A 27,854-nucleotide genomic window follows, 5' to 3' on the forward strand; every position below is an offset into this window, starting at 1 on the left:
AAAAAAAAAAAAAAAAAAAAAAAAAAAAAAAAAAGAAATGAAAAAAAAAGAATGGCAAGCATTGGGCATGGAAGCTCACACCTGTAATCCTAGCACTTTGGGAAGCCAGGGTGGGAAGATCATTTGAGCCCAGCCTGGGCAACATGATGAAACCTTATCTCTGTAGTCCTAGCTACTCGGGAGGCAGAAGTGGGAGGTCTGCCTAAGTTCGGGAAGTCGAGGCTGCAGGGAGCTGAGATCATCTACTGCACCCCAGCTTGGGCAATACAAGTGAGACCTTATCTCCATTAAAAAAAAAAAAAAAGGATAGCAGTAGGATTTATTTTATTTTATAACCTAAGAGGTAAATGACAGGGTGACTCAGACATAGTAGCATTCACTGTCTTTCTCATGGGCTTGTCATAAACTATTAGATTCACAAAGTGTTTTATAATCATTTATGTTAGCTTATTTCTAAGTGATCAAAGCATCTTTTTTCTCTCCATTTTATGTAAGAGAAAACTAGAGGAAAGGGATGTAACGTGAACTCTCCTAGGTCTTATGTCAGGGATAATTTAAAATAAGTGAGAACTGATGTTTACTTAGTAAACTGTTCAAAGCTGTGCTACTTCCTGTGCGAGCTTCAGGCAATACGTATTTGTTCAGGGTATTGTTAGAAGGATGGTACACTGTATTCACGCATCTTCTGCCCATGCTACCTTATTTGCTGGCTAGGCACGGTTCAACCAACTTCATAATTTATACAAGATGTTTTGAAACAGGAGGCTGTGTTACCTGTTCATCCGTAGGGTGGGGTTGCAGCCTACAATGGAGAAGTAAAAAATCGTGACAAATAGGAACTTTATATTTCCATTTCTATCATTTCAATTAAAAGCTCAGAATACAAACATTTTTTCAAACAAGGAATACTGTGGGTCTTTTATATTACTAAGAACAACATAATTATTAATTTTGACCTCCAAGGAGAGGAAATTTTGCTTCTTAAAATGAATCACTAGAATCTGACCCTTGACTTATTATATTAGGGTTCCCATTTAAAACAGATGAAGTTATATTTTACATTCCTTTTTGCTATCAAAATAGTTAGCCTTTATGTTTCCCAATGGGTAAAACTCCAATGGTTCACTGGCCATATATTTTAGTAGCTTTTTTCTATTTGATATTATGGAAATCTATACATTATCCATTATCACGTTACATATTAGTCCCAAATATTCTTAAGATGTGAGCTTTAGCAAATTAATCCAAGAAGGGGAAATGAGACTGTCACCAGAAAATGACATTCAGGTTGAAATATTTCTTCATGAGACTGAGCTGAACTAACTCTGATGTTCCCAGCACGGACTAGAGCCTAAATGAGAGGCGAAGCAAAGCCCGCTCTCGGTTACAGGGAAAATGCACTACAGATTGCAATGGTTCCTATTCTTTTCACTTGAGTAGCAGTGTGACCACCAGACATACACCATGGGGTGACCAGATTTTCTGATGTTCCTTGCCATCATAATCCTAGGAAGCCTAGTGTGTCTAATGATAGCAGCTATGACCAGAATAAGTCCTGGAAGTTGCTAATAGGTAGTGCAGAGCCAAAGGACTTAAAAACAGTAGACATGATAAACAGAAGCGACTTGGATAAGTCACTCAGCCTCTCTGTGCTTCTCAGTTTTCTCATCTGTAAAGTTGCATTAGACACTTTTGTAAGGAATATTAAATCATAAGGAGATAATGAATGTAAAACAAATTCTAAGTTGCAGAGCACAATTCAGATAAAAGGAAGCACTATTCTATATTCTCAGGACCTAAATCAGAAGTTGGCATTTAATAGACACTCCTGATTGCTCAAGTAAATGACTTGATGTTAGTTTGGAACTAGGCTGACCCGGAAAGGCACCTGGAAGCCCAGGTTAATTTTATGGCCCTTCTACTTCCCTTCTCTTTGCTTGCGCCAATCTGTAATGTGAGATGGGTGACAGTTTAAGGTTAGCTCTAGATCAAACCATGCTCTTTGGGAGCAAAATTAAAGACTTTGGAATCATTCTGGCCTTTAAGGCAAGAATTGGGCATTTAGGCCAAGCACCTGCATACTGGACTGTGTAATTTCTCTTCTCCAGCAGCTACTTTTGCTCCAGATGACATACTACCTCATTCTTTTTTTTTTTTTTTTTTTGAGATGGAGTCTTGCTCATTGCCCAGGCTGGACTGCAGTGGTGTGACCTTGTCTCACTGCAAGTTCCACCTCCCGGGTTCACGCCATTCTCCTGCCTCAGCCTCCCAAGTAGCTGGGACTACAGGCGCCTGCCACCACGCCCGGCTAATTTTTTGTATTTTTAGCAGAGAGAGGGTTTCACCATGTTAGCCAGGATGGTCTTGATCTCCTGACCTCGTGATCCGCCCACCTTGGCCTCCCAAAGTGCTGGGGTTACAGACGTGAGCCACCGCGCCCAGCCACTACCTCATTCTTAAGGTGACAAAGCCTGGCTAGGAATAGTTGTATAGTTCTCTCAAAACCCCACTATGGTATCATTCCTCATCACTAACTGCTTCTTCCACCTTTTAAAGTAGACCTTTATGTTTAGAGCAGTTAGGTTCACAGCCAAATTGAGTAGAAGGTACAGAGACTTCCCTCATGCCTCCTGCCCCATCCCCGGCCTCTTTATCAACATGCTGCACCAGAGTGGTACATTTGTTATACAACTGATGAACCTACACTGACACATCATCATCACCCAGAGTCTACAGTTCACATTAAGGTTCACTCTTGGTGGTGTCTATAGTCTATGGTGTGGTCAAAGGTATAATGACATGTATCCACCATCATAGTATCATACAGAGTAGTCCACTGCCCTAAATATCCTCTGTGCTCCACCTGTTCATTCCTCCCTTCCCTTACCACTGGCAACCACTGATTTTTTTTTAATTGTCTCCATAGTTTTGTCTTTTCCAGAATGTCATATAACTGGACCTCCTTCACTTTTTAATGCAGTGGCACTATGTAATATTTAATTATATTTCTAACCTGGTAAAATAGCTACAAAAAGTCGGCTTCCTTGAAACTATCCTATGCTCTTCATCGTGAGCAAATCAGATAAGAGTTAGGAAAAAGGAATAGAGTTAAGCTGTTTGAGATTCTCAAGAGAAAGAAAAAATGAGAGATGAGAGATAAGAGAAATCAGAGTACTTATTTATTTATTTATTTATTTTTTTGAGACAGAGTCTCACTCTATTGCCCAGGCTGGAGTGCAGTGGCGCTACCTTGGCTCACTGCAACCTCTGCCTCCTGGGTTCAAGTAATTCTCCTGCCTCGGCCTCCCAAGTAGTTGGGATTACAGGCAGGTACCACCAGACCCGACTAATTTTGTATCTTTAGTAGAGACAGGGTTTCACCATGTTGGCCAGGCTGGTCTCGAACTTCTGATCTCAGGTGGTCTACCTGTCTCGGCCTCCCAAAGTGCTGGGATTATGGGCATGAGCCACTGCGCCCAGCCACTTATTTGAAATTCAGCACGTAGGTAGAAACAAGTCATACTCAAATATATTTAAGAAGCTAAGAAATGCTATGTATGACTTATACTTTATTCTCCTGGGAAACCAATTCAGTAAAGGTGGGAAATAACCTCTTAAGTGATCATTTGAGCTCGGGAATTAATCAGGGAAAAGAGAGAGGACAGCCTTATCATCCTTTCCTCTGAAATGGCCTAATGGGTTTGGTTTAATACATGTTATATGGTTTATTATTTACTAACTTCCACTTCGAATGTCTTCCTGGCATATTAATATTATAAGTCAGTGTCTGGTCGGTGTCAATGCCAATGTATATAAAAAACTCCCCCCTTCCCACCACCCCAGAATAACTTTACATCTTAGTTAATACTTGATTAACAAACACCTGTGGCTTTCTTCCAGGGGCTTTTTTAGTTTAACATTTTCCTCTTGCATTTTGTGCTTCCCATCCTGCCAAAAGAAAACAGCCCAATTTATTAATTATTCAGAATGCTAAACAATGATGATATTGCACATATTTTCTTCTGCAATGCCTTAGTTTGGGTATAAAGCTAAGTAACTTTTTTTTTTTTTTATCAGGGAAGGGATCTAACTTTCAAGCTATGTTTCCTCATTCTTTGCTCTAAGTAGTTTCTTAACTATTCTGATAGTTTGTGACAAATGATTTTCAAAGTAGATATTTTAATTCTTGAGATTCAAATAAAATTCAGAATGTATTCTATTTACTTGCAAAGTTGGCTCAAGATATCAGTTACTTCTTACAGGAAGTATAATTTTTCTTTCCCCCCAGACTGAGCTCTGAAAAACTGGTAAAACCAAGGATGCCCATATCCATCAGACTATAATCCTCTGGATGTTCAATCAAATTGATGCCCCAGGGCCATAACTTTTTTTTTTTTCCGAGACAGGGTCTCGCTCTTGTCACCCAGGCTGGAGTACAGTGGTGCCATCTCGTCTCACTGCAACCTCTGCCTCCCAGGTTCAAGTGATTCTTGTGCCTCAGCTTCCTGAGTAGCTGGGATTATAGGTGTGCACCACCATGCCTTGCTAATTTTTGTATTTTTAGTAAAGATGAGGTTTCACCATGTTGGCCAGGCTGGTCTTGAACTCTTTACCTCAAGTGATCCGCCCGGGTTCAAGTGATTCTTGTGCCACAGCCTCCCGAGTAGCTAGGATTACAGGCAGGCGCCACCATGCCCAGCTAATTTTTGTATTTTTAGTAGAGATAGGGTTTCACCATGTTGGCCAGGCTGGTCTCAAAGTCCTGACCTCAAGTGATCCATCTATCTTGGCCTCACAAAGTGTTGGGATTACAGGTGTGAACCACCCAGTGCCACTATCTCTATAGCCTGTTCAACTCAAGGAGTTTTCTACTTGGCAGGACAGATGTAAAGTTTCAAACTGCATTTCTTTCTTTCTTTCCTTCTTTTTTTCTTTTTGAGATGGAGTCTTGCTCTGTCGCCCAGGCTGGAGTGCAGTGGCGTGATCTCGGCTCACGCGATTCTCCTGCCTCAGCACCTGAGTAGCTGGGATTATAGGCACCCACCACCACGCCTGGCTAATTTTTGTATTTTAGTAGAGACGGGGTTTCACCATGTTGGCCAGGATGGTCTTGAACTCCCAACCCAGGTAGTCCACCCGCCTCGGCCTCCCAAAGTGCTGGGATTACAGGCGTGAGCCACTGCGCCCAGCCTCAAACTGTTTTTCTACCAATACTCTTAAGCTCTGCCTGGGCAAATTTTGTTTGTTTTGGAGACGGAGTCTCGCTCTGGCACCCAGGCTGGAGTGCTGTTGTGTGATCTTGGCTCACTGCACCCTCTTCCTCCTGGTTTCAAGCGATTCTCTGACCTCAGCATCAAGAGTAGCTGGGATTACAGGTACACACCGCCAGGCCCAAACACTTTTTTGTGTTTTAGTAGAGATGGGGTTTCACCATGTTGCCCAGGCTGGTCTTAAACTCCTGAGCTCAGGCAATCCACCCACCTTGGCCTCACAAAGTGCTGGGATTACAGGCGTAAGCCACAGAGCCTGGCCAGGTGCTGAGCAGTTTTCAGGGCTACATTTTTTTCTGTGGTACACACACCCACTGCTGCTTGCCTTCAACTGTTGCCCATGTGCATCCAAAAGTGGAACGTGTATTCTTTTTGTTTGTTTTTTGAGACAAGGTCTCATGCTATTGCCCAGGCTGGAGTGCAGTGGCATGATCACAGCACACTGCAGCCTCGACCTCCTGGGATCAAGTGATCCTCCCACCTCAGCCTCCTGAGCAGCTAGGACTATAGGCACGAGCCACCACACCCAGATAATTTTTAAATTTTTTTGTAGAGATGAGGTCTCCCTATGTTGCCCAGGCTAGTCTCTTACTCCTGGGATCAAGCAATCTTCATGCCAACGGCCTCCCAAAGTGCTAGGATTACAGGTGTGAGCCACCCAGCTGAAACGTGTGTTCTTACACCACTCAAGTATCAAGGAAGAGAGGTCAATACTTATCCTCCTGGAAATGCCACTGCAAGTAACAACTGGAGACTGAAAAACTTAAAACCTCACTGGAAAAATAGGGTGAGATAGGTCAAGATTTTAAGTAAACTCTTGTAAACTTTTTAGATTTTATGTTCACTAAATTAAAATAATAAAGATAGCATGCTACAGAGAGTGGTTATTTTAATTATATTTATTTATTTATTTTTGAGGTGGAGTCTTGCTCTGTTGCCCAGGCTGGAGTGCAATGGCATGGTCTTGGCTCACTGCACCCTCTGCCTCCCAGGTTCAACTAATTCTCCTGCCTCAGCCTCCCTAGTAGCTGGGATTACAGGAGCCCACCACCATGCCTAGCTAATTTTGTATTTTAGTAGAGACGGGGTTTCACCATGTTGGCCAGGCTGGTCTTGAACTCCTGACCTCGTGATCTGCCCACATCGGCCTCCCAAAGTGCTGGGATTACAGGTGTGAGCCACTGTGCCTGGCCTAGAGTGGTTCTTTGTACACTTTGAATTATTAGTAGTGGTACTATTTAATACATTTCCACATACCATCGTTTTCTATTTGCCAGTAAATTAGCAGCTCACTCTCTAGAAATTTTAAATAGTTTACGAACTCTTCCTGCTTTGTTGTATACTAGAGGTATTAAAAAAGTTCATGGAAAATGCATATTACAAAAAGACTGTGCATGGACTTCAAAAATTTTTTGCAGCAAAACAATGTACTAACTTATTTTAATATATCTGACCAGGATTTGGTTTGAGTCACTAAAAAGGATAAGACATCAGTTTGAAAAGAACCCCAGGCTGGGCATGGTGGCTCGTGCCTGTCATCCTAGCACTTTGGGAGGCTGAGGCGGGCATATGGCTTGAGCCCAGGAGTTCAAGACCAGCCCGGACAACATGGTAAAGACCCCGACTCCACCAAAAAAATACAAAAATTAGCTGAGTGTTGTGGTGTGTGCCTATAGTCCCAGCTGCTCGGGAGGCTGAGGCGGGAGTATCACCTGAGCCTGGGAAATCGAGGCTGCAGTGAGGCATGATTGTGCTACTGTACTCCATTCTAGGTGAGAGTGAGACTGTCTTAAAAAAAAAAAAAAAAAGAAAGAAAGAAAGAAAAAGAAAAAAGGAAGAGCCCCTATCAGAGTAACATGAATTCTGCTAAAATTGAAGCAAGAACAAACATCAAATTGGTGGTGAAGCATGGATGGAAGAATTGTGAAAATATTGATGCTTTACAAAAAGCTTTTGGGGACAATGCCCCAAAGAAATCAGCAGTTTACAAAAGGATAACTCATTTTAAGAAGGGGCCAGATGGTGTTGAAGACGAAGTCTGCAGTAGCAGACTATCCACATCAATTTGTGAGGATCTTATTCATGCTCTAATTAAAGAGGAACAACGATTAACAGCAGAAACAACAGCCAATACCACAGATATCTCAATTGGTTCGGCTTATACAATTCTGGCTGAAAAATTAAAGTCGAGTAAACTTTCTACTTGATGGGTGCCAAAACTGTTGTGCCCATATCAGCTGCAGACAAAAGTATAGCTTTCAATGGAAATTATAAACAAGCGGGATCAAGAACCTGAAGCATTTGTTTGAGAAATTATAACAGGAGATGTAACAACTTCATAGTACAAACCTGAAGACAAAGCACAATCAAAGCAATGGCTATGAAGAGGTGGAAGTGGTGCAATAAAAGCAAAAGCAGACAGGTCAAGAGCAAAGGTCATGGCAACAGTTTTTAGGGATGCTGAAGGCACTTTGCTTGTTGACTTTCTGGAAGGCCAGAGAATGCCAACATCTGCTTATTGTGAGAGTGTTTTAAATATTTTTTTATTTTTTGAGATAGAGTCTTGCTCTGTCACCCAGGCTGGAGTGCAGTGGTGTGATCTTGGCTCACTGCAACCTCCACCTCCCAGGTTCAAGTGATTCTCGTGCCTCAACCTCCCACGTAGCTGGGACTAGAGACTAGAGGCACATGCCACCACATTCGGCTAATACTTGTGAGTCTGTTTTGAGAAAGTTAGCCAACGCTTTAGCATAAAAATGCCCAGGAAAGCTTCAACAGAGAGTCCTATCCCACCAGAAATATGCTCCTAACTCATTCCTCTCATCAAACAAGGGCAATTCTGTGAGAGTTACGATGGGAAATCATTAGGCATCCACTTTATAGTCCTGAGTTGGCTCTTCTGATTTCTGTTTCCTAATCTTAAAATATCATTAAAGGGCACCAATTGTTCTTCAGTTAATAATGTGAAAAGATTGTATTGATATGGTTCAATTCCTAGGAGCCTCAGTTCTTTAGGGATGGCCTACATGACTGGTATCATCACTTACAAAAGTCTCTTGACCTTGATGGAACTTAAGTTGAGAAATAAAGTTTATATATTTTTACCTTTTAATTCCACTTCCCAAGATCTTTTTGAAGTCCCCTTGAATAATAAGTACACACAGGAGGCAATTTTTTCACTGTTTGTCACAGAAAAAGTTATTTCATGTTTTTCTGATTTCATTATTTCCTGGGCCCCAGAGATGATTTTACCCAATTTTAGCTCCTTCACCACTAATCTCCTTCTAAGATTATTATGTAGAAATTTCTACTTTTGCTCTTTATTGTATATTACCTTCCCTTCCTCAAGCCTAGTTCCCGCTCTGATTATTCCCATGAGAAGTTCCTTAAGGATACTCAAAGTGAAATCCTCATGATTTGAAAAAGATATACAGAAGCAAATCCACATTGTGGAAAATTATGTTAAAGGGGAATTCAGGGTTGGAGAGGGATTACTATACTATTTTATTAAAATTATTATTTAGCAGAAATCCAAGAAACATATATTTTTGTTAAGACATCAAAATAATCTTACTTAAAAAATTATTAAAAGGGAAACAGGGTCACTGTGATTATTAAAATCCCCCTTTCCAAATGAAATCAACTTAGAGAAAGTATCCTAGAGGGAGACCCAGAATCAAGCTTTCATCTGTTCACACAATTACTGGTTGCTATCCATATACTTAAGGACACAGTCACTAACTATGTGATCTGTAAAGGAAAACTGACAGGCCTATCAAGGTAGCCTCTAAAATTTAAACTGAAATTAAGTAAAAGAACAAGGGAATAGCAAATATTACCATCTTGGATTCTGGCTTCTGGGAACCCCTTCCTGGGATGCTCCTGTCGTTTTGTAATCTTCTTTCTTTCTCCTGTTTTAGTTCTAACTCAAGCTGGTTCCTGAGGTAAGTTGGAGAGGAAAAGGATGAAAAACTGGAATTCTATACAGACATGTTCTCTAAAGAATGCCAACCCCTTGTTTTACAGTGCAGTAATTAAAAATGGTTAAGGGCTTGTTGTCAGAGAGACAGGTTTTTAAATGATAATGTTGCCACTTCTAAGCTTAACTATGTGAATCTGGACACATTTAACATCTCCAATCTCTACTTTTTTTTGAGACGGAGTCTTGTTCTGTTGCCCAGGCTGGAGTGCAGTGGCATGATCTCCGGTCACTGTAACCTCCGTTTTCCAGGTTCAAGCAATTCTCCTGCCTCAGCCTCCCGAGTAGCTGGGATTACCAGCACCCACCACCATGTCTGGCGAATTTTTGTATGTTTAGTAGAGATGGGGTTTCACCATCTTGGCCAGGCTGGTCTGGAACTCCTGACCTCAGGTGATACACCTGCCTTGGCCTCCCAAAGTGCTGGGATCACAGGCATGAGTCACTGCGCCCAGCCTTAAGCTCTACTTTAATCTGAAAGTGGAGGCAATAATATTGCTAATAGGGTTGATATGAAGATATTAGGAGAGTTTGCATGTGAAGTGCTTTGTAAAGTATCTGGCACACAGTAAGAATTCAGGAAATATTATATATTATTATTAGTGTTATTTTGGCTAATAATTACTATTTATCTGGGATCTTGGGCTCTAATTTTCTAATTCTTTGATCACAAAGCATGTTGATCGGATTTGGTGAATGTTGAAGTACGTGAAGCTTTCTGAATTCCAATTCCAGAGAAAGGACATTGCAAAGACAGAGCCGACCGGGCTGGAAGTCATGAGACCCCTCTTCTTGCTGTCTACCCTAAGAATTACCCATGACCACCCTGTCAGCTCAAGCTGCCCCCTCTTCACCGCTGCCTGGTGAGCTCCTCGACTTCCAGCTGCAGACTGTTGATCTTGTCTCCAAAGTCCTGTTTGAAGAGCCGGTTGTCCAACTCAGCAGACTGGCGGCTTCGCTCAGCCTGGCGCAATCTGGATGTGAGCCACATGAACTTGTGATAAAAAACAAAAGCCATGGTGGGGAGAAAGACCAAGTTCACAACACAACATAAAATAACCCAAGGAAGAATGCACAGAGAGACAGAGAGAGGAAAAAAACTTTGCAGGACACAGGCAAAGAAATTATGAAGGGGGAAAGATGGAAAAGAAACAAATTCTAAAGAAAAGTAAGATGAAGGTGAACCAGGCAGAGGAAAAGCTGATTTTCCATTTTTTTTTATTCTAGTACTACAGTTTACAGCCATTAGATGATAAACAATAAAACATCACTTTTTAGAAAATCCATATCCAAAGCCAACCTCAAGTACACAGTAATTTAAGTTAAATCCACTTTTAAAAAAATTTCCTAATAGGTTGGTACTTAATTTTCTGTTTTACACACATAACTGGAACTTGTAAACGGGCAACTACCTTCTCATATGTGGAATTACAGTTTTTTCTTGTCCTTTCCCCCAAACCACGTATATTAAATCATGGGACATTATATATCAACCCTCACCCAGGCTTTGGGTTATTCTATAAGGAAAAGCCTTTGTCAGAATTTGGCTGTCTCCTTCCTTTCCCATTCCCACAAAAAATGTGTGACTAAGTGGACAAAGAACTCAGCACTGGGCCTGTTTAAGACTCTGACCATATTCTCCAGAAGATTCTGATGGATGTTTTCTTCTAAATATCGTATAACTTTGCACCTATACTGAAGCATGTTTTAGAAGGTAAAACACTTGGGGCTTTATATAATAGAATTTAAAAGCATGCTATGTGTAGGTTTTAGAAAGTTTAATTTTGGTATTTGATCACTCCTTCCAAATGCTTATAGAAAAGGCAACCCATCACCACAAAAGGTTGACGAAGAGAAGAATATAGCAGGAGCTTTGTTCATATAGGTGCAAATTATAAGAATTAAAATAAGTTCAAGAGCACAGGATCTTCCACTTCCATGAAGTTGGTCTAAACATATGTTCTTTGACTTGATTTTAGTTCAAGTCCAATCTGTGCAGGGACCTATATAAGCATACATGGAATCCATCGTACACTCTTAATTCTGGTTTTGCCAAGAAAAAGATAAAGAATTTTAAGAGCTGGAAGTGAAGGGGTTATCTGTGTCCCCACCTAAGCAGCTGAAATGCTGCAAAGCATACCAGAAGGAAAAAAAAGAGAGAAAAAAACCCAAATATTTTGTCAGGACCTTTTGAAGGAATGAAGGCTTATGTAAAGCCCATCTCTTCAAATCAAAAATCATCTTAAAAAATCAAAGTATTGGCCGGGCGCGGTGGCTCAAGCCTGTAATCCCAGCACTTTGGGAGGCCGAGACGGGCGGATCACGAGGTCAGGAGATCGAGACCATCCTGGCTAACACGGTGAAACCCCGTCTCTACCAAAAAAATACAAAAAACTAGCCGGGCGAGGTGGCGGGCGCCTGTAGTCCCAGCTACTCCGGAGGCTGAGCCAGGAGAATGGCATAAACTCGGGAGGCGGAGCTTGCAGTGAGCTGAGATCCGGTCACTGCACTCTAGCCCGGGCGACAGAGCAAGACTCCGTCTCAAAAAAAATCAAAGTATTTATAGGATTATTTACAATGTTAAAGCCTAGAGAGGGTTAGTCTGTGGTCACATAGAAACAGAAGCCCTGCTAATATTGCTTGTGGATATCTACTGGGAATCTGTATTTTTGTACTAAATAATAATAAAGAATATAAGTTTATCATTTATTTCCTATTCTGAAATGTTTTTCTAATAATTCAATTATTAGCTTCCCAGAACCTTTAGCAAATCTCCATCTGAACAAAAAGTAACAGAAACTTTTAAGTAAATGTTTCCAGGTAAGAAATGACAGGCCAGGCAGAATATCAACATTCATGTCTATACCCTGTCCTTTTTATTCCAATAAGAAAAGCAGGATAAGAAAAATGGGTACTGCATCATTTTTTTAATAGGAGAGGAGTGTTTCTATTAGAATCATTCTCTCTGAACTGCCTAAGTAGGAAGCGGAACTGCAGGAAAATGGCAGAGGTAGAAGATGACAAACATAAGGAGGGTTTCCCCAAGCGTCCACATTATTATGTTATCATAAGTTACCTAATTACTAACTTCATCTCTATGTATTTTAAAGAAATATAAGGATGCTGTTTTTTCTTTTTTTCAAAAGTCACTAAGGCAAAAAAAGTTGCAAGCAATCTTGGTTACTGAGAATAGAAGTGTAGTGAAAGTGAAATACTAAGTACTATCCTTGTCTTGGGGATTAAACCTATATAACAAAAGTGAAAAGGGGTCATGGTTTAAGAAACACAGAACTATTTTAGAAGAGTCCGAGTTCACGTGGTAGTTACCTCTAGTTCATTACACTGCAATGGCAGAACAGGCTTGCAGATACAGACATGAACAATGCACCGAGAATCTGATATTATCAATGATTGGGTTGTAAAGGCATCATTAATATATGTACAGAGCTTCAATTCCCTAGGCTTTTCAAAAAAGTGGTATTTTATTTATTGGTCAACTCAGAAATAATTTCTCAAAGTTTACTCAGCTTTTAGTTAGGAACTGATACCAATTTTCTAACCCTGGGGAGAAAACAATAAGAAAACACCCAACCTACATCTCCAAATGGTTTTTTAAAAGTCCAACAAATTCAAAGTCAACTTTTTGGTGACATTTTATAGAGAATCAGAGCTTAAATGTAATAGCTTTCAGATTTCTTCCTTTTATAATTAAGTTGTGATATCAGACTTGTGACGTGACCAACTGAAAAATGCCTAATGATGTTTTGGGATCAGTTTATTTGCTGCACTATTTAAGGTCTTTGCCTGTTTCACCAAATCCTTTTCACTAAATAAAATAAAAATGACAATGAAGTGAAAGGGGAATGAGAAAATGGATAAACAGGAAACACAAAAATAGCAAGAGAATAGGTCAGCTTAATATTCAAAGAGATAAGTCATTATTTCTTTCTGTTTGCTTTAAATTCCAAGTCAAAGCATCATTGAAAATGAATTTGATACATTTCACTTCAAAAGCACAATTTATGAACAGTAAAATCATTTTGTTAAATCATAAACATATAACTATGTATGAGCAAGTATACAACCGTCTTTCCTAGGTAAGACTGATACATTTTTATTTGGCTATATAAGAGGTTTCAGGCTTATTTATAAATTTGCCATTAAGTTTTGAGTTAACATTAATATGCATTGTTGTTCAGGACCCTTACTAGTTAAGAATCATCTGAATATAAGAAGTCACTCATTAATCCATTCATTCATATATCTACTGAATGAATGCTTATATATTCAAAGCACTGTGACAGATCTAATGAGTGAACTCAAAAGATTAGTTAACTAATCTCAGGGAGCTTACGCTTGCATCGGAGGACACATATATAAAGGGTTAAAATGTAAAGTAGACAGTGAGAAGAGCCATAAACAGTATAGATAAATATGAATATGAAGCCACGGGAATTCCCAGAAAGATCATTTCTAGCTGCAAAGAGGTATCAGAGGAAACTCTGGGGAGGTGGCATTTGAGCCTAAACTTAAAAATGAAGAATAAGGGAGTGGGAAGAATTAGGACATTTCTAATTGGTGGAACTATCGGGAAAGAAATGAATGAGAAAACTGGGAAGTACATCCAGGGACCAGTAGTTTAGTTTTGCTCAAGTGCAAGAAGGGTGACGAACAGGTGTTGAAGGTAGAAACATCAAATGACCTTGGGTGCCATGTCACATTCAATCTTGAAGACTCAGCCATTTCTCTTGGCTGCTGAGTTGCCAGACAGAAAATGGTAGTTTCACACAAACAGAGAAAGAGAGTAGCATAGGAAGAAGATGTGCTTTGGGCAGACTAAATTGTAGATACTGGTGAAAGATAGCTGCCCAAAGGATGAAAACTCAAGACTGGCCTCCAGATGAAGGTAAGAGCTGGGGAAACACACTGGAGGTGACAGTGGAAGCTACAGAACTACCCAGGAGAAAGAAAAGGGAGATAAAAAGAAAAGGGTTAAAGAAGGGAAAGATCCAGAATAGATCCTTGGAGGACACCTATCTCTCACTGCCTCTATATACCCCAGCATCCAAGTATTCAAAGACTTTTGTGATGAACAATAAAATCACAGAATTACATACATATATTTAAGGGTCCTTTCATGCTTTTAAGTATCCTTCCCCTAACCTATGATTCTGATAAGGGTTAAGAGTTCTGATGTTCAAAACAGTTGTCAAAGGCTGACCTTTCCTTTTTTTATTTTTTTTAAGGCTAGTCAAGTAACTGACATTTCCTAAAAACATTTCAGTCCTACCTTAGAAAACATACATAATATTTAATTGGCTTTTTTTCTACCAGAATGTCCTATGCTAATTTGGAAGAATTTCATATATTTTCTGTTTGCTGAATGTACAGCACATTCTCTTCACTATCAGCACTGACAACCAAAGTGTTTCATTAAAGAACCAGGACTTTTACCTTTGTTCAAGTTGTTTAATGGTAGCAGCCATCTGATTAGTCTTCTCTTCCAAGCGACTGTTTAATTCACTTTTCTGTTTTACTCCTAAGTCTGAACTCTGTTATGGAAAATAATGATAAACAACCTGTATAACATAAATCCTAAAATTACAACCACACATGCCTTTTGAATCTAATGGTAAGTGGGAAAACAGAAATGTTCATATATTTTGATATCAGTTAATCCTCAAATGGAAAAAAAGCAATTTATCTAAAGTTAGCATTGTTATTTGCAGTGTTATCACAGTAATAGTTCATCAGTGTATCACTTTCCAGTGTAAAAGCTAATAGAATATATAACTCAGCTGGCATGGTAGACTGCAGAATAGAAATTATACTATAGGATAAAAAAGACCCTCACCCTCTATTATAATGTGAAAAGTGGTCATGGTTTTCTATAACAGCAATACAGGATCCCATGAGAGTCTGATTCTGAAAGTAGTTTATTGGCAGCTAGCATTAAAATGAGATGTGATTCTTTCCTCTTGTAATTAAAGTGTGATTCTGGAGGATAAGATGGGAGAAGGGGAGCCCCAGGATTTTAGAAAGCCAGTGAATCTATTCCTCATACTTCCCCTACCTGCAACTTAAAGGCAAGTTCGTGCTTGAGAGCTCTGAGGTCATCCAGCTGCTGCCGAAGAGATACCAGCGCATCCTGCTTCTCGCAGACATCCTTCTCCAGCATCTTCATGGCCAATTCCATCTCCTGCCTCATGCTGATCTGCATCTCCAGCTCTTTTTCAACATCCTGCCCCCAAAGGTAAGTAAATTGCTTACACTCTGTTTCTTCAACTAAGTACAAACCATAATATTTCACAGGAAAAAGTATACCAAAACTCTCAGGTCGAATATTCTAGCAAAACAGCTTAAGCTACCATTCATTTTCAGAAACATTAACAATAATTAATTGATAATGAACAATAATTAGAATACACAATAACATTTGCCCAATAATGTATGTACAATCTGGAAAAAGACGCTTGCTAAGCCCACAAGGTAGTGCTATTTTTTTTTTTTTTTGAGACGGAGTCTCGCTCTGTCGCCCAGGCTGGAGGCCAGAGTGGCGCGGATCGTCGGCTCACTTTGCAAGCGATCCACGCTCCCGGGTCGCCCGCCATTCTCCCGCCTCAGGCCTGCAGGCTAGCTGCGGACTACAGGCGCGCGCCACCGGCCGCCCGCTCGTTTTTTGTATTTTTTAGTAGAGACGGGGTTGCTCAGCCGATGTTGCCAGGAGAGTCTTCGATCTCCTGACCTCGGTGATCCACCAGAAACGCCTCGGCCTTCGCCCAAAGTGCTGAAGGATTACTAGGCTGGAGACCACGCGCGGGCGTACGGCCCGTAGTGCTTATTTAATATGTCTAAAATATACACATATTTGAGACACTTCATTAGACCTTAAGACAACTGATGGTCATATCTTATTATAGAAATACACATACAGGATTACAGTAGTCAGCACAAAATGAATCCCCCTAATGTGAATCTTGTTGATATATTCAAGAGCCCAGGGAACCCAGAGGACCATCTGGGTCCCTGAGGTAACATCGCAATTACTGAGGATGACTAGTATGGTTAAGAGGCTAACAGAATTTTTTTTTTCTTTGAGATGAAGTCTAGCTCTGTCACCCAGGCTGGAGTGCAGTGGCTCGATCTTGGCTCACTGCAACCTCCACCTCCCGGATTCAAGTGATTCTTCTGCCTCAGCCTCCTGAGTAGCTGGGACTATGGGTGCGTGCCACCACACTCGGCTAATTTTTTGTATTTTTAGTAGAGATGAGGTTTCACCATGTTGATCAGGCTGGTCTCGAATTCCTGACCTCGTGATCCACCTGCCTCGCCTCCCAAAGTGCTGGGATTACAGGCGTGAGCCACTGTGCTCGGCCGCTAAGAGAATTTTTAGTTCACTTAACATAAAACTTCTTTTTGTCTCAACCATTACTGCAACATTATTTGGGTGATCAAAGACACAAAGACCTGAGGATCTTCTGCAACTGCCTTGTGTCTTGGGCTCACCTAGGACCTCGCCTACTTTCTTAGTTTCCTTCCTTCTTAACAAACATTTGTCTTACTGTGATAAAAGGATATGAAAATTTTAAGATTTTATTATGTGCCACTTCACTGAGATTCTCGTTTTACATGATTAGCATTATAGAAAACGAATCACACCTCCTCTTAAAATGCTGACATATATTATTTCTGCGACCTTTCTTATGAAAAGTATTACATTTTGAGATCTCAGTCACAAACACATAGAAGGCAAATGCTAAGTATTTTAAGGATGTTAAAATAACACCACTTTGCTTTCAAAAAATCTGAAATTCTGGCCGGGTGGGATGGCTCACACCTGTAATCCCAGCACTTTGGAAGTCTGAGGTGGGTGGATCACAAGGTCAGGAGTTTGAGACAAGCCTGGCCAATGTGGTGAAACCCCGTCTCTACTAAAAATACAAAAATGAGCTGGGTGTGGTGGCAGGCGCCTGTAATCCCAGCTATTTAGGAGGCTGAGGCAGGAGAATCTCTTGAACCCGGGAGGTGGAGGTTGCAGTGAGCTGAGATTGCACCACTACACTCCAGCCTGGGCAACAGAGCAAGACTCCATCTCAAAAAACAAAACAAAACAAAACAAAACAATAAATAAATAAATCTAAAATTCTGTTATATTCTGTCAATTTGTAACATACATATATTTTTGAGAGGGTCTCCCTCTGTCACCCAGGCTGGAGTGCAGTGAGATCTTTGCTCACTGCAGCCTTAACTTCCTTGGGCTCAGGTGATCTCCCTCCTCAGCTTCCCAAGTAACTGGGAATACAGGCATGCACCACCAAGCATGGTTAATTTTGTAATTTTTGTAGAGATAGGGTCTCCCTATGTTGCCCAGGCTGGTCTCAAACTCCTGAGCTCAAGCAATCCTCCCAAAATGCTGGGATTACAAGTGTGAGCCATGGCACTTGGCCTGTAATAATTTTTTAGTACAAGTTAAGTCACTCCTTACTTGCAGGCTCCTCCTTATTCTTAAAGACTTTCTGGGGAGTTCCTTGTGTTTGTTATACTATCTAAACTCCAGAAGAGTTAATACGTGGAAACCAGGGGTTATTAATATAGTAACACTAGCACCTGGAGAAAATCCAGTACAGGAACAGTATCCCTTATTATAAATTCTTTTTTAAAAAAGCATGACTGACACATAGTAATTTATGGTGTAGAACATGATGTTTCGATAATATAAAAATTGTGTAATGACCAAATCAGAGAAATGAACGTATCTATCATCTTAAACATTTATCATTTCTTTGTGATGAGAATATTAAAAAGTCTCTTTTCTTTCCAGCATAAAGAAAAGATGAATATTTAAGGTGATGGGTATCCCAAGAACACTGATTTGGTCTTTACAAATTACATGAGTATATTAAATTATCATATGTACCCTGGAACTATGTATATCTATTATGCATCAATAAAACAACAACAACAAACCTTTCTTCTAACTATTTTAAAATGTATATTAATGTTAACTCTAGTCACCACATACTATGCAACAGAGGACCAGAACTTATTCCTCCTATCCAACTATAGCTTTGTACCTGTTGACCAGTCTCTTACTATCCCCTGCCTCCTCTCCCCCTAGTAACCACCACCTTACTCTCTATTTTTATGAGAACATTTTAGATTCCACATATGAGTGTTATCATATGGCATTTCTCTTTCTGTGTTTAGCTTATTACACTTCACATAACGTCCTCCAGGTTCACCCATGTTGCCACAAATGACAGGATTTCATTCTTTTTTATCGCTGAATAGCCTCACATTGTGTTTATGTACCATGCTTTCTTTATCCATTCATGTGTTGATGAACACTTAGGTTGATGCCATATCTTGGCTGCTGTGAATAATGCTGCAATAAACATAGGAGTGCAGATTCTCTTTGATATACACCCAGTAGTGGGATTGCTGGATCATATGCTAGACTGATTTTTAATTAATTTATTTTTTATTTTTTGAGACGGAGTCTGGCTCTGTCGCCCAGGATGGAGTGCAGGGATGCAATCTTGGCTCACTGCAGCCTCCACCTCCCAGGTTCAAGCAATTCTCCTGCCTCAGCCTCCCAAGTACCTGGGATTACAGGTGCATACCACCATGTCTGGCTTTTTTTATTTTTTTTATTTTTTTTATTTTTAGTAGAGACAGGGTTTCACCATGCTGGTCATGCTGGTCTCGAACTCCTGACCTCATGTGATCCATCCACCTGGCCTCCCAAAGTGCTGGGATTACAGGTGTGAGCCACCGTGCCTGGCCCGATTTTTAATTTTTTAAGACAACCTTCATACTGTTTTACATAGTGGCTATACTAATTTATATTTTCACTACTAGCAGTGTGTAAAGGTTCTCTACATCCTTGTCAACACTTATCTTTCAATTTGATAGTTGTCATTCTGATTAGAGTGAGGTGATATACTCTCTATCTATATATTTATATGTATTTTTTTAATTTCTAAAAAAATCTTAAGACTAATACTGGATGATAAGTTTTCTATTTATATCTAACACCAATAATAAATCAGAAATAAAAGCTAAAAATAAAATAGAGTAATCTTACATTAACAATTCTTTGTAAAGAAAAGAGGAGCCGCCACTCCAAGAATCTTTGCAGGGATAAGGACTTAGGTAGGAGTGAGACTGCATAGTTTAAAAAAGTAGGTTCTGTATACTTAACATTGTTGTAATACAAACTACAAAAGCAAAAAAATAAAAATTAAAATCTTATTGTTGAGAATACTCAGAAAAAGATTGAGAAAATATGATAAGGAATGTGGTTTAAAAAGAGATAAACCATTTTATAGGATCTATAGTTTTTCAGAACACTACTGATATTTCTAATCTTGGTCTGTATGATAAAACGTGTAAGTGGGCAGTTACCTTTTAATATATTACTGAACTATTAGAAATTAAGCAAAGTTTACCAATCGTAATTGTGTCTCTTCTTTTAAATGCTTTCTTGCTTCACTTAGTGCTTGTCCTTCTGCAGTTCTGTCTTGCTTGGGACCCTCGAAAAGACAAATAACATTGTACATATTTAAGGATTTGATCTATACAGAATTAGTAGACACTAACACTGCTACTTAGTAAGAAACAAAGATCATACTGAAGCAGGTATCATAATGTACAAACACAACAAAGAAATTGAAGAAGTCTAGTGTATTTTAAAGGTTAAGCTGAATTGGGGTTTCCTGACACTTTATTTAAAATCCTAAAACAGGTTACCAAACCAGATGACAGAAGTTTTAAAATCAGCCTCTAAAATAACATAGTATTCATTTCAAAATATGAGTTGGGTTATAGGTTTTCTTTTTTTTTCTTTTTTGAGATGGAGTCTCACTCTGTCGCCCAGGCTGGAGTGCAGAGGCTCAATCTCTGCTCACTGCAACCTCCACCTCCTGGGTTCAAGTGATTCTCCTGTCTCAGCTTCCCGAGTAGCTGGGATTACAGGCGTGTGCCACCACGCCTGGCTAATTTTTGTATTTTTGGTAGAGACGAGGTTTCACCATGTTGGCCAGGCTGGTCTTGAACTCCCGACCTCAGGTGATCTGCCCTCCTTGGCCTCCCAAAGTGCTGGGATTACAGGCGTAAACCACTGCACCCAGCCCAGGGGCTATAGGTTTAAATGTTAATACATTCAATCTCCAGAGAATTCACAATTGGTATCTTCAACTATCCAGCAAGATCACAGATAAAAACAAGCAGGTCATAAAAAAATTATTCTGAGCAGTCATGAAGTCCATGCATTAAAGTCAATCACTTTACTCATGGAAAACTGCTTTTGTCCCCTCGCAGAGCCTAGTAACTCTTTAAGAACAATTTTAATAACTATGGATTTGAATTCCTAGGGACAGTAGATTAGAAGCATGAAGATAAAAGGAAGTAGAGAGATCATCCTAGGGATAACAACACTAAGCATCAATAAAAAGTAAGAGATGCTAGTGAATACAAAAAAGATAGGGAAAAAAACATCCACAGAAATCGGGGAATATTTAAGTGTAGGTGTCAGAAGCTCCATCAATTTCAATAGCCTCCTAAAGTGGCACTATTATAATTTAGTAGAGAATTGTCAATGTTGGTAATTATGATCCTCAGTCATCATAGAGGGCTAAATGTATTAAATTATGTCCTTAATTAAGAAGGCTCAGAATTGTACAAAACATAAAGGTTTACAAAATTCTAATCAGACATGTATAAAAAGTTTGGTGCTTTAAGGAATTAAGTTATCTAGAAAATACATTTATATGGTAGCTCTTTCCCAGTGATATATAAATGAGGTGTCACTTCTTATAAAACAGTAACATGGTGTAAAAGTAATATTATATTTAACATAACAAATTGTTAAATACTGTATGAATCATTAGTACATAAAAACAAGAAACTGAATTAGACTGTTTTGTGAAGTCTCTAAACAGATGTAGGTGGCTGTGAAGCCAAGAAGCATCTTGTAGGAAAAGGCGCATAACCCTCCCACAACCTTCATCACACATGCATGGAGTCTAAATAAAAAGTGTACTTGATACAGGCCAGCTGATTAAAATAGTCCTTTAGAGACTCCCCTTTACCACTAACAAGCTGACATGCTCTCAATGAATATTTTTTAAATCCAGTAAGATTAACCTTCCGATTGGATTCCAGTATGTAGGAACTTTCCTCTTTAACTCGTTCCATTTCTTCTTGTAAGGTAATGATCCTGTTGTTTGCAACTGCAAGCTGTGGATAAAATTTTAAAAATAATCTTTTATCTTTTTAAAATTAACATAGTATAAGATAATTCACAATCTGCTAGGATGTAATTCTCGGGCTTGGATATTCTTAGAAAGCAAGCAAGCTATAACCCAATAAAAATGTTATTATAGGAACTCAAAAGAAATATTTCTCTTTCTTTATTTTTCTGAGACAGGGCCTCGCTCTATTGCCCAGCCTGGAGTGCAGTGGCATGATCTCGGGTCACTGTAACCTCTGCCTCCTGGGTTCAAGTGATTCTCATGCTTTAGCCTCCCAAGTAGCTGGGACTACAGGCATGTACCACCATGCCCAGCCAATTTTTGTCTTTTTAGTAGAGACAAGATTTCACCATATTGGCCAGGCTGGTGTTGAACTTCTGGCTTCAAGAGATCTGCCCACCTCGGCCTCCCAAAGTGCTAGGATTATAGGCGTGAGCCACTGCGCCTTAAGATGATCTCAAGGGTGTTCTTACAGATATACACATATTTAGTAAGAAAAAAATATATTTATTAAGAACATCTATTTCTAAAATGTTTAATAAAGGGGTCGTGTCACACCATGGAACCCATGTGACAAACCCTCTATAAGATCTTTTATAGATGATTTCTTAAAAGATTAAAGACATGAACTCCAAAGTTCTCATGCTAAAAATTCCATTAAGCATTGAGGCGATTTTCATTTCAATACCTAAAAGATCAGGTAATGTTATTAGCAGTAAACTGCTATGGGGAAACATTTATATCTCTTTCTTAGAAGGAAAAGTAAGGTGGAAACACTTTTTCCTTCTCTGCATCTACTAAACTCCCAGAGAATATGAAGGTGCCTGCACATGAGGCTGGGAGGAATAACCAAGCAGGCTCCTCTCAGCCAGGCTAGTCTCGCCTTCTCAGTCATTGTCTCCTCACTAGCAGTAGGTTCAGGCTCTGTTCAGTTCCTGTACTAACATGGTAAGCACAGAGAAGCTCATGCTTTCTGGGGGCAGGTCTGAAAACCCAGTTCTCTCTCAGATCCTGTGGCCTAAAAATGTACATGAAACCAATTCTGGGCAAGTAGGTCTCCTCTCTGGATCCAAGTATGCCCTCAGACAGGTTGTTCCAAAATCTTGATTTAAGAGAAACTATTGGGAAACCTGATTATGGCTGCAGATCACAGGAGGCTTTCCAATTCAGCTTTACCAAAAATGAAGTAGACATTTATTTATCTATATATATATTTATTTATTTGAGACAGGGTCTCCCTCTGTTGCCCAGGTTGGAGTGTGGTGGCACAATCTTGGCTACTGCAGCCTTGGTCTCCTGGGCTCAAGCAATCCTCCCGCCTCAGCATCCCGAGTTGCTGGGACTACAGTGTGCACCACAACACCCGGCTAATATTTTTGGTGTAGAGACGGGGTCTCACTATGTTTCCCAGGCTAACCTTGAACTCTTGGCCTCAAATGATCCTCCTGCCTTGGCTTCCAAAGGGCTGGGATTACAGGTGTGAGTCACCATGCACGGCCTGAAGTGGGTATTTATATCTGCATCTGCTTAATTCTTCTTAGTCTGTCATTCAGATTCAAAACCCAGGAGGGGAAAAGAGGTCTGCTATCTTTTTGACCGGCCTTTTTTTTTTTTTTTTGAGATGGGGTTTCGCCATGTTGTCCAGGCTGGTCTTGGAATCCTGGCCTCAAGTGATCCACCCACCTTGACATCCCAAAGTGTTGGGATTATAGGCGTGAGCCACCATGCCTGGCCTTACTGGCTCTCTTAACCCAAAACGGAAATGGGCAAAGGCAGAACTAATCCCATCTGCTCCCTTAGAGCATATTTTCTTTAAGAAAGTAAGTGTTGTTGGTAAAATAAATAAGTAAATGAATAAATATTGTTAGTATTAATATAACTCTAAGGAAGACGAGTCTTATGACTGAGAGAATAAAATTAACAACTATATTTATTGAGTGCTTATGATGTGTTAGGTGCTGTTCTAAGCCCTAATCATGTATTAAATCATTTCATTCACACAGCAATTTCACAAAATGTTATTATTGCTATTTCCATGTTACAGATAAGTAAATCAAGGAATAGAAGCTTAAGTAATTGGCCCAGGATTAGAAGACTAGCAAGTGGCTGGGTGCAGTGGCTCATGCCTGTAATCCCAGCAGTTTGAGAGGCCAAGGTGGGTGGATCACCAGAGGTCGGGAGCTCAAGACCAGCCTGGCCAACCTGGTGAAACCCTGTTTCTACAAAAATACAAAAATTAGCCAGCTGAGGTGGTGCATGGCTGTGGTCCCGGCTACTCGGGAGGCTAAGGCAGGAGAATTGCTTGAACCAGGAGGCGGAGATTAAAGTGAGCCGAGATGGCGCCACTGCACTCCAACCTGGGTGACATAGCAATACTCCGTCTCAAAAAAAAAAAAAAAACCAAAACCAAAACGAAACAAAAGCCCCAAAAAACTAGCACGTGCCAAAGCCAGGACATGAACCCAAGTAGCCTAACTTTACAGAGCATGCTTAATTGCTATGCTGTACAGATTCAACAAAGTAGCAGCAGAATAACAGTAAAAAATCTGTGCTGAACATTCCAAAAGTCTATATGGTAAGATTCTAAGGACCATAAGCACAAATTAAAGTTTTAAGATTTATAAAATTTAAAAATTTTTGTCCAGAAGTAAAGGCCACAGAGCTGAGTAATAAAAAAGGAATTTAAAAACTATAATAATGAAAATGTTCATTCTAAAGAAAAACCGATTAAAAGCATCTTCCTGACTAGTGCTTCAATTTGATTTTATTTAAACTAAATTCATCCCATGGGGTGTAAGGGCATCATTACAATTAGAAATAAAGAAGGTGGGCCAGGCACAGTGACTATGCCTAGAATTCTGGCACTTTGGAAAGTCGAGGCAGGCGGGTTGCTTGAGCTCAGCAGTTCAGGACCAGCCTGGGCAACATGGCAGGACCCCCTCTCTACTAAAAATAGCCAGGTGTGGTGGTGTGTGCCTGCGATCCCAGCTACTTGGGAGGCTGAAGGTGGGAGATCACTTGAGCCTGAGGGGCAGGGGTTGCAGTGAGCCATTGTGCCACTGCACTACAGCCTGGACAACAGAGTGAGAGCCTATTTCAGAAAAAAAAAAAAAAAAAGAAAAGAAAGAAAGAGTAAACTCTTTGCCATCTGGACAATGTTATCTAGTATTTTTCATAAAAACATATAATGCTATTTAAAGAAAAAATATCTGTAGCTAAGGCTTTGGCAAGTTAAGGAAAAAAATATTTTATTAGAAGTAAACGATGAGGTTATTTTCTGTTCTTATTTTAGGGACTTTTCTAAGAGTTTTCATATTCTTATCTGATCTTCAGAGTTAATTGTGAGGCTGAAAAGGAAGTATATTGTAAACACTCATTTTCCAGTGACAGAACTGAGCCCCTTGGAGGTCAAGTGACTGACTTACTCAGGAGCACATGAGTTACATAAGCATGATTTGTAGGCAGGGATTACAGATCTTCTGACCAGTACTCTTTACCTTATCTATGTAACTGTCCCAGGAAGAAAACAAGGACAAAGTGGGTGGGGAGTTTGCTAATTTGGAACATAAATCAATGTCTGGCACATATAAATATTTGTCTAGCTCTTGCACATAAACAGTGTGTGAAATGTTCACTGAATGAATAAATGATGAATATGCTATATGTTAAACATTTAGTCTAAGCTAGCCCAGAAAAAACATGCACACAAAAGAAACCAAGATATGCCATCAACCAGACAACATGCCCCTACACAGTCTAACTGGGTAAATGAGATCCCTGCAATAAGCCAACTGGCCATTCTAGTCAGAATAAGGAGTTATGGGCCGGGCGCAGTGGCTCACGCCTGTAATCCCAACACTTTGGGAGGCCGAGGCTCACGCCTGTAATCCCAACACTTTGGGAGGCCGAGGTGGGTGGATCACCTGAGGTCAGGAGTTCAAGACCAGCCTGACCAACATGGAGAAACCCTGTCTCTACTAGAAAAATACAAAATTAGCAGGGGTGGTGGCGCATGCCTGTAATCCCAGCTACTCGGGAGGCTGAGGCAGGATAATCGCTTGAACCCAGGAGACGGAGGTTGTGGTGAGCTAAGATCGTGCCATTGCACTCCAGCCTGGGCAACAAGAGCGAAACTCCATCTCAAAAAAAAAAAAAAGAAAAGAAAGAAAAGAAAAAAGAATAAGGAGTTACGTACTACAGTTGATATTATTTGAAAAGTCAAGTTCTTTCTTTCCAAGGTTACATAAAAATTATTGGTTCTACTAATGCATATTAAATTCTATAAGTCAATCAAAGAATTTCCAAAACTTACCTCCTCTGTCAGTTTAGTGTTGGATTTTTCTAATGCATCTACTTTTGCCTGAAGGTTGTTTACAGTAGCACTATGAAGAGAAAAAAAAAACATATCACTTTTGAAAAACAGACAATACCCTGTACCTTCCTTTTTAAACGCTTCACACTTATCCTTCACTGTCTAATGTTCACAATTTTTTATTTTATTTTATTATTACTTCTTTAGACGGAGTCTCGTGTCGCCGAGACGGGAGCGCAGTGGTGCGAGACTACAGGCATGCACCACCAAATCCAGCTAATTTTTGTATTTTTTGGTGGAGATGGGGTTTCACCCTGTTGCCCAGGCAGGTCTCAAACTGCTGACCTCAAGTGACCTACCTGCCTTGGCCTGCCAGAGTGCTGGGATTACAGGCATGAGCCACTGAGCCAGGCCTTAATGCTCACAAATCTTGACCTCTAAGCTTACAAAAGGCGTTATCAGCTTTAACTGCTATATCTTTGGCATTTGAGTTTTAATTCAATAAGTATTTATTCAATGAAATAAAAGAGTTCATTCCCTACAGAGTAAACTTTAAGGTTTATCTACATATGATAATAACAGGCTATAAGAATTAAATGCTTACATGCGCCAAACCGTCTTCTAAATTATGTTATTTGCGTTATTGCATTTATTCCTTTCAACAACCCTTTATGTCAGGTATTCTCATTTACAGATAAAGAAACTAAGGCATAGAAAGAGTAAATAATAGTGCCATTGTTTTTTTTTTTTTTTTTTTTTCAGGCAGGGTCTGGCTCCGTAACCCAGGCTGGGGTATAATGGCAAGACCAGGGTTCATTGCAGCCTCAACTTCCCAGGCTCAAGTGATCCCCGCACCTCAGCCCCACAAGTAGCTGAGATTACAATCGCACACCCAGCTAGTTTTATTGAGTTTTTTAATAGAGACAAGGTCTTGTTATGTTACCCTAGCTCCTCTTGAACTTCTGAGCTCAAGCAATCCTCCCGCCTTGGCCTCCCAAAGTGTTGGGACTACAGGTTTTGAGCCACCACACCTGGACGATATGATTAATTTAAAGGTACTAATATAATGAGTGGTTTACACAAGATCAGCCCTGAAATATGCAGCTATATCTACTCAACTGAAAAAGCCACCCATTTCAACTGTATGTCACATATTTAAAAATTCTTAACTGAATGTATTTATGTATTTATTTATCTATTTAATCACTAGAGTTATAATTACGTACATAATATTATATACTGCTATTTTATATTATATATAACATTATATACTGCCTTTCACTAAAGGTCACCAAAACTGTTAAATGCCATTTATTTATCTAGTGCCTAACTCAGTGCCTGGCAAGCAGGAATTCTACAAATATTTGTTGAACGTTGTCTGAATTTATCCTCACTGCTCATCTTACTCTTCCATTCTCCTTCAACAATTCCCCAGTAAAGTAATATATTTATTCATTATTTACCTTAAATGTCTGTTCAGTTCTTCTACATAGTTCTTCTGGTCCAGAATTGCAGTAATCTGACCGTCTCTGGGGGAAGGGGAAGAAAACAGAAATAAACTAAATAACATAAGAAATACCAAGATCCCAACCCTACTTCACCCCATCTTTTCATAAAACATGAGAAAAAAATTGTGGCACAGATACACTGAACCGTAAGACAGATTTGATGTAAAACCCTCTTGACATATCAACAAGAGTCAAGAGTTTAAAAATGACAAAACCCCACACTAATAAAGCTCTTGTTGTAGCTTACAAACCTTAGTATTAATAATTTAGGTCACAGGTATGATGTTGCAATCTATTAGACGCATTTAAAGGATAAAAATTTTCTTGTTAATAGGTTTTTCAGCTTCAGTAGTAGTACTTAATAGTAACAATTTCCAGTCGTCATAGGACTTGAATAAAGCTCACTCTGATGTAATATAGCTGTTCTCAAGGGCTAAATATTTGTCTGTAAGTGCTATTTAACGTTTCAAGTGAATGGTTAAAAAGGCTTTCATAAAGATCAAATGTTTATATTATATATAATACATATTT

General features: G+C 39.7%; 1 protein-coding gene across 1 annotated transcript in view; it reads right to left on the minus strand.

Annotated features, from left to right (window-relative positions):
* RUFY3 (RUN and FYVE domain containing 3) overlaps positions 1 to 27,854 on the minus strand; it is an 84,994-nt gene that overhangs the window by 5,128 nt on the left and 52,012 nt on the right. Inside the window, exons 8-17 of the mRNA XM_017878948.1 lie at positions 27,279 to 27,342; positions 25,816 to 25,885; positions 21,397 to 21,489; positions 19,701 to 19,784; positions 15,323 to 15,490; positions 14,704 to 14,801; positions 10,104 to 10,223; positions 9,110 to 9,209; positions 3,884 to 3,948; positions 775 to 802 (exon numbers count right to left, since the gene is read on the minus strand). Of these exons, the coding sequence (XP_017734437.1) occupies positions 775 to 802; positions 3,884 to 3,948; positions 9,110 to 9,209; positions 10,104 to 10,223; positions 14,704 to 14,801; positions 15,323 to 15,490; positions 19,701 to 19,784; positions 21,397 to 21,489; positions 25,816 to 25,885; positions 27,279 to 27,342 (890 nt within the window). The remainder of the gene's footprint in view (positions 1 to 774; positions 803 to 3,883; positions 3,949 to 9,109; positions 9,210 to 10,103; positions 10,224 to 14,703; positions 14,802 to 15,322; positions 15,491 to 19,700; positions 19,785 to 21,396; positions 21,490 to 25,815; positions 25,886 to 27,278; positions 27,343 to 27,854) is intronic.

This window comes from Rhinopithecus bieti, unplaced genomic scaffold (genome assembly GCF_001698545.2).
Source record: "Rhinopithecus bieti isolate Rb0 unplaced genomic scaffold, ASM169854v2 scaffold_905, whole genome shotgun sequence".
NCBI lineage: Eukaryota > Metazoa > Chordata > Mammalia > Primates > Cercopithecidae > Rhinopithecus > Rhinopithecus bieti.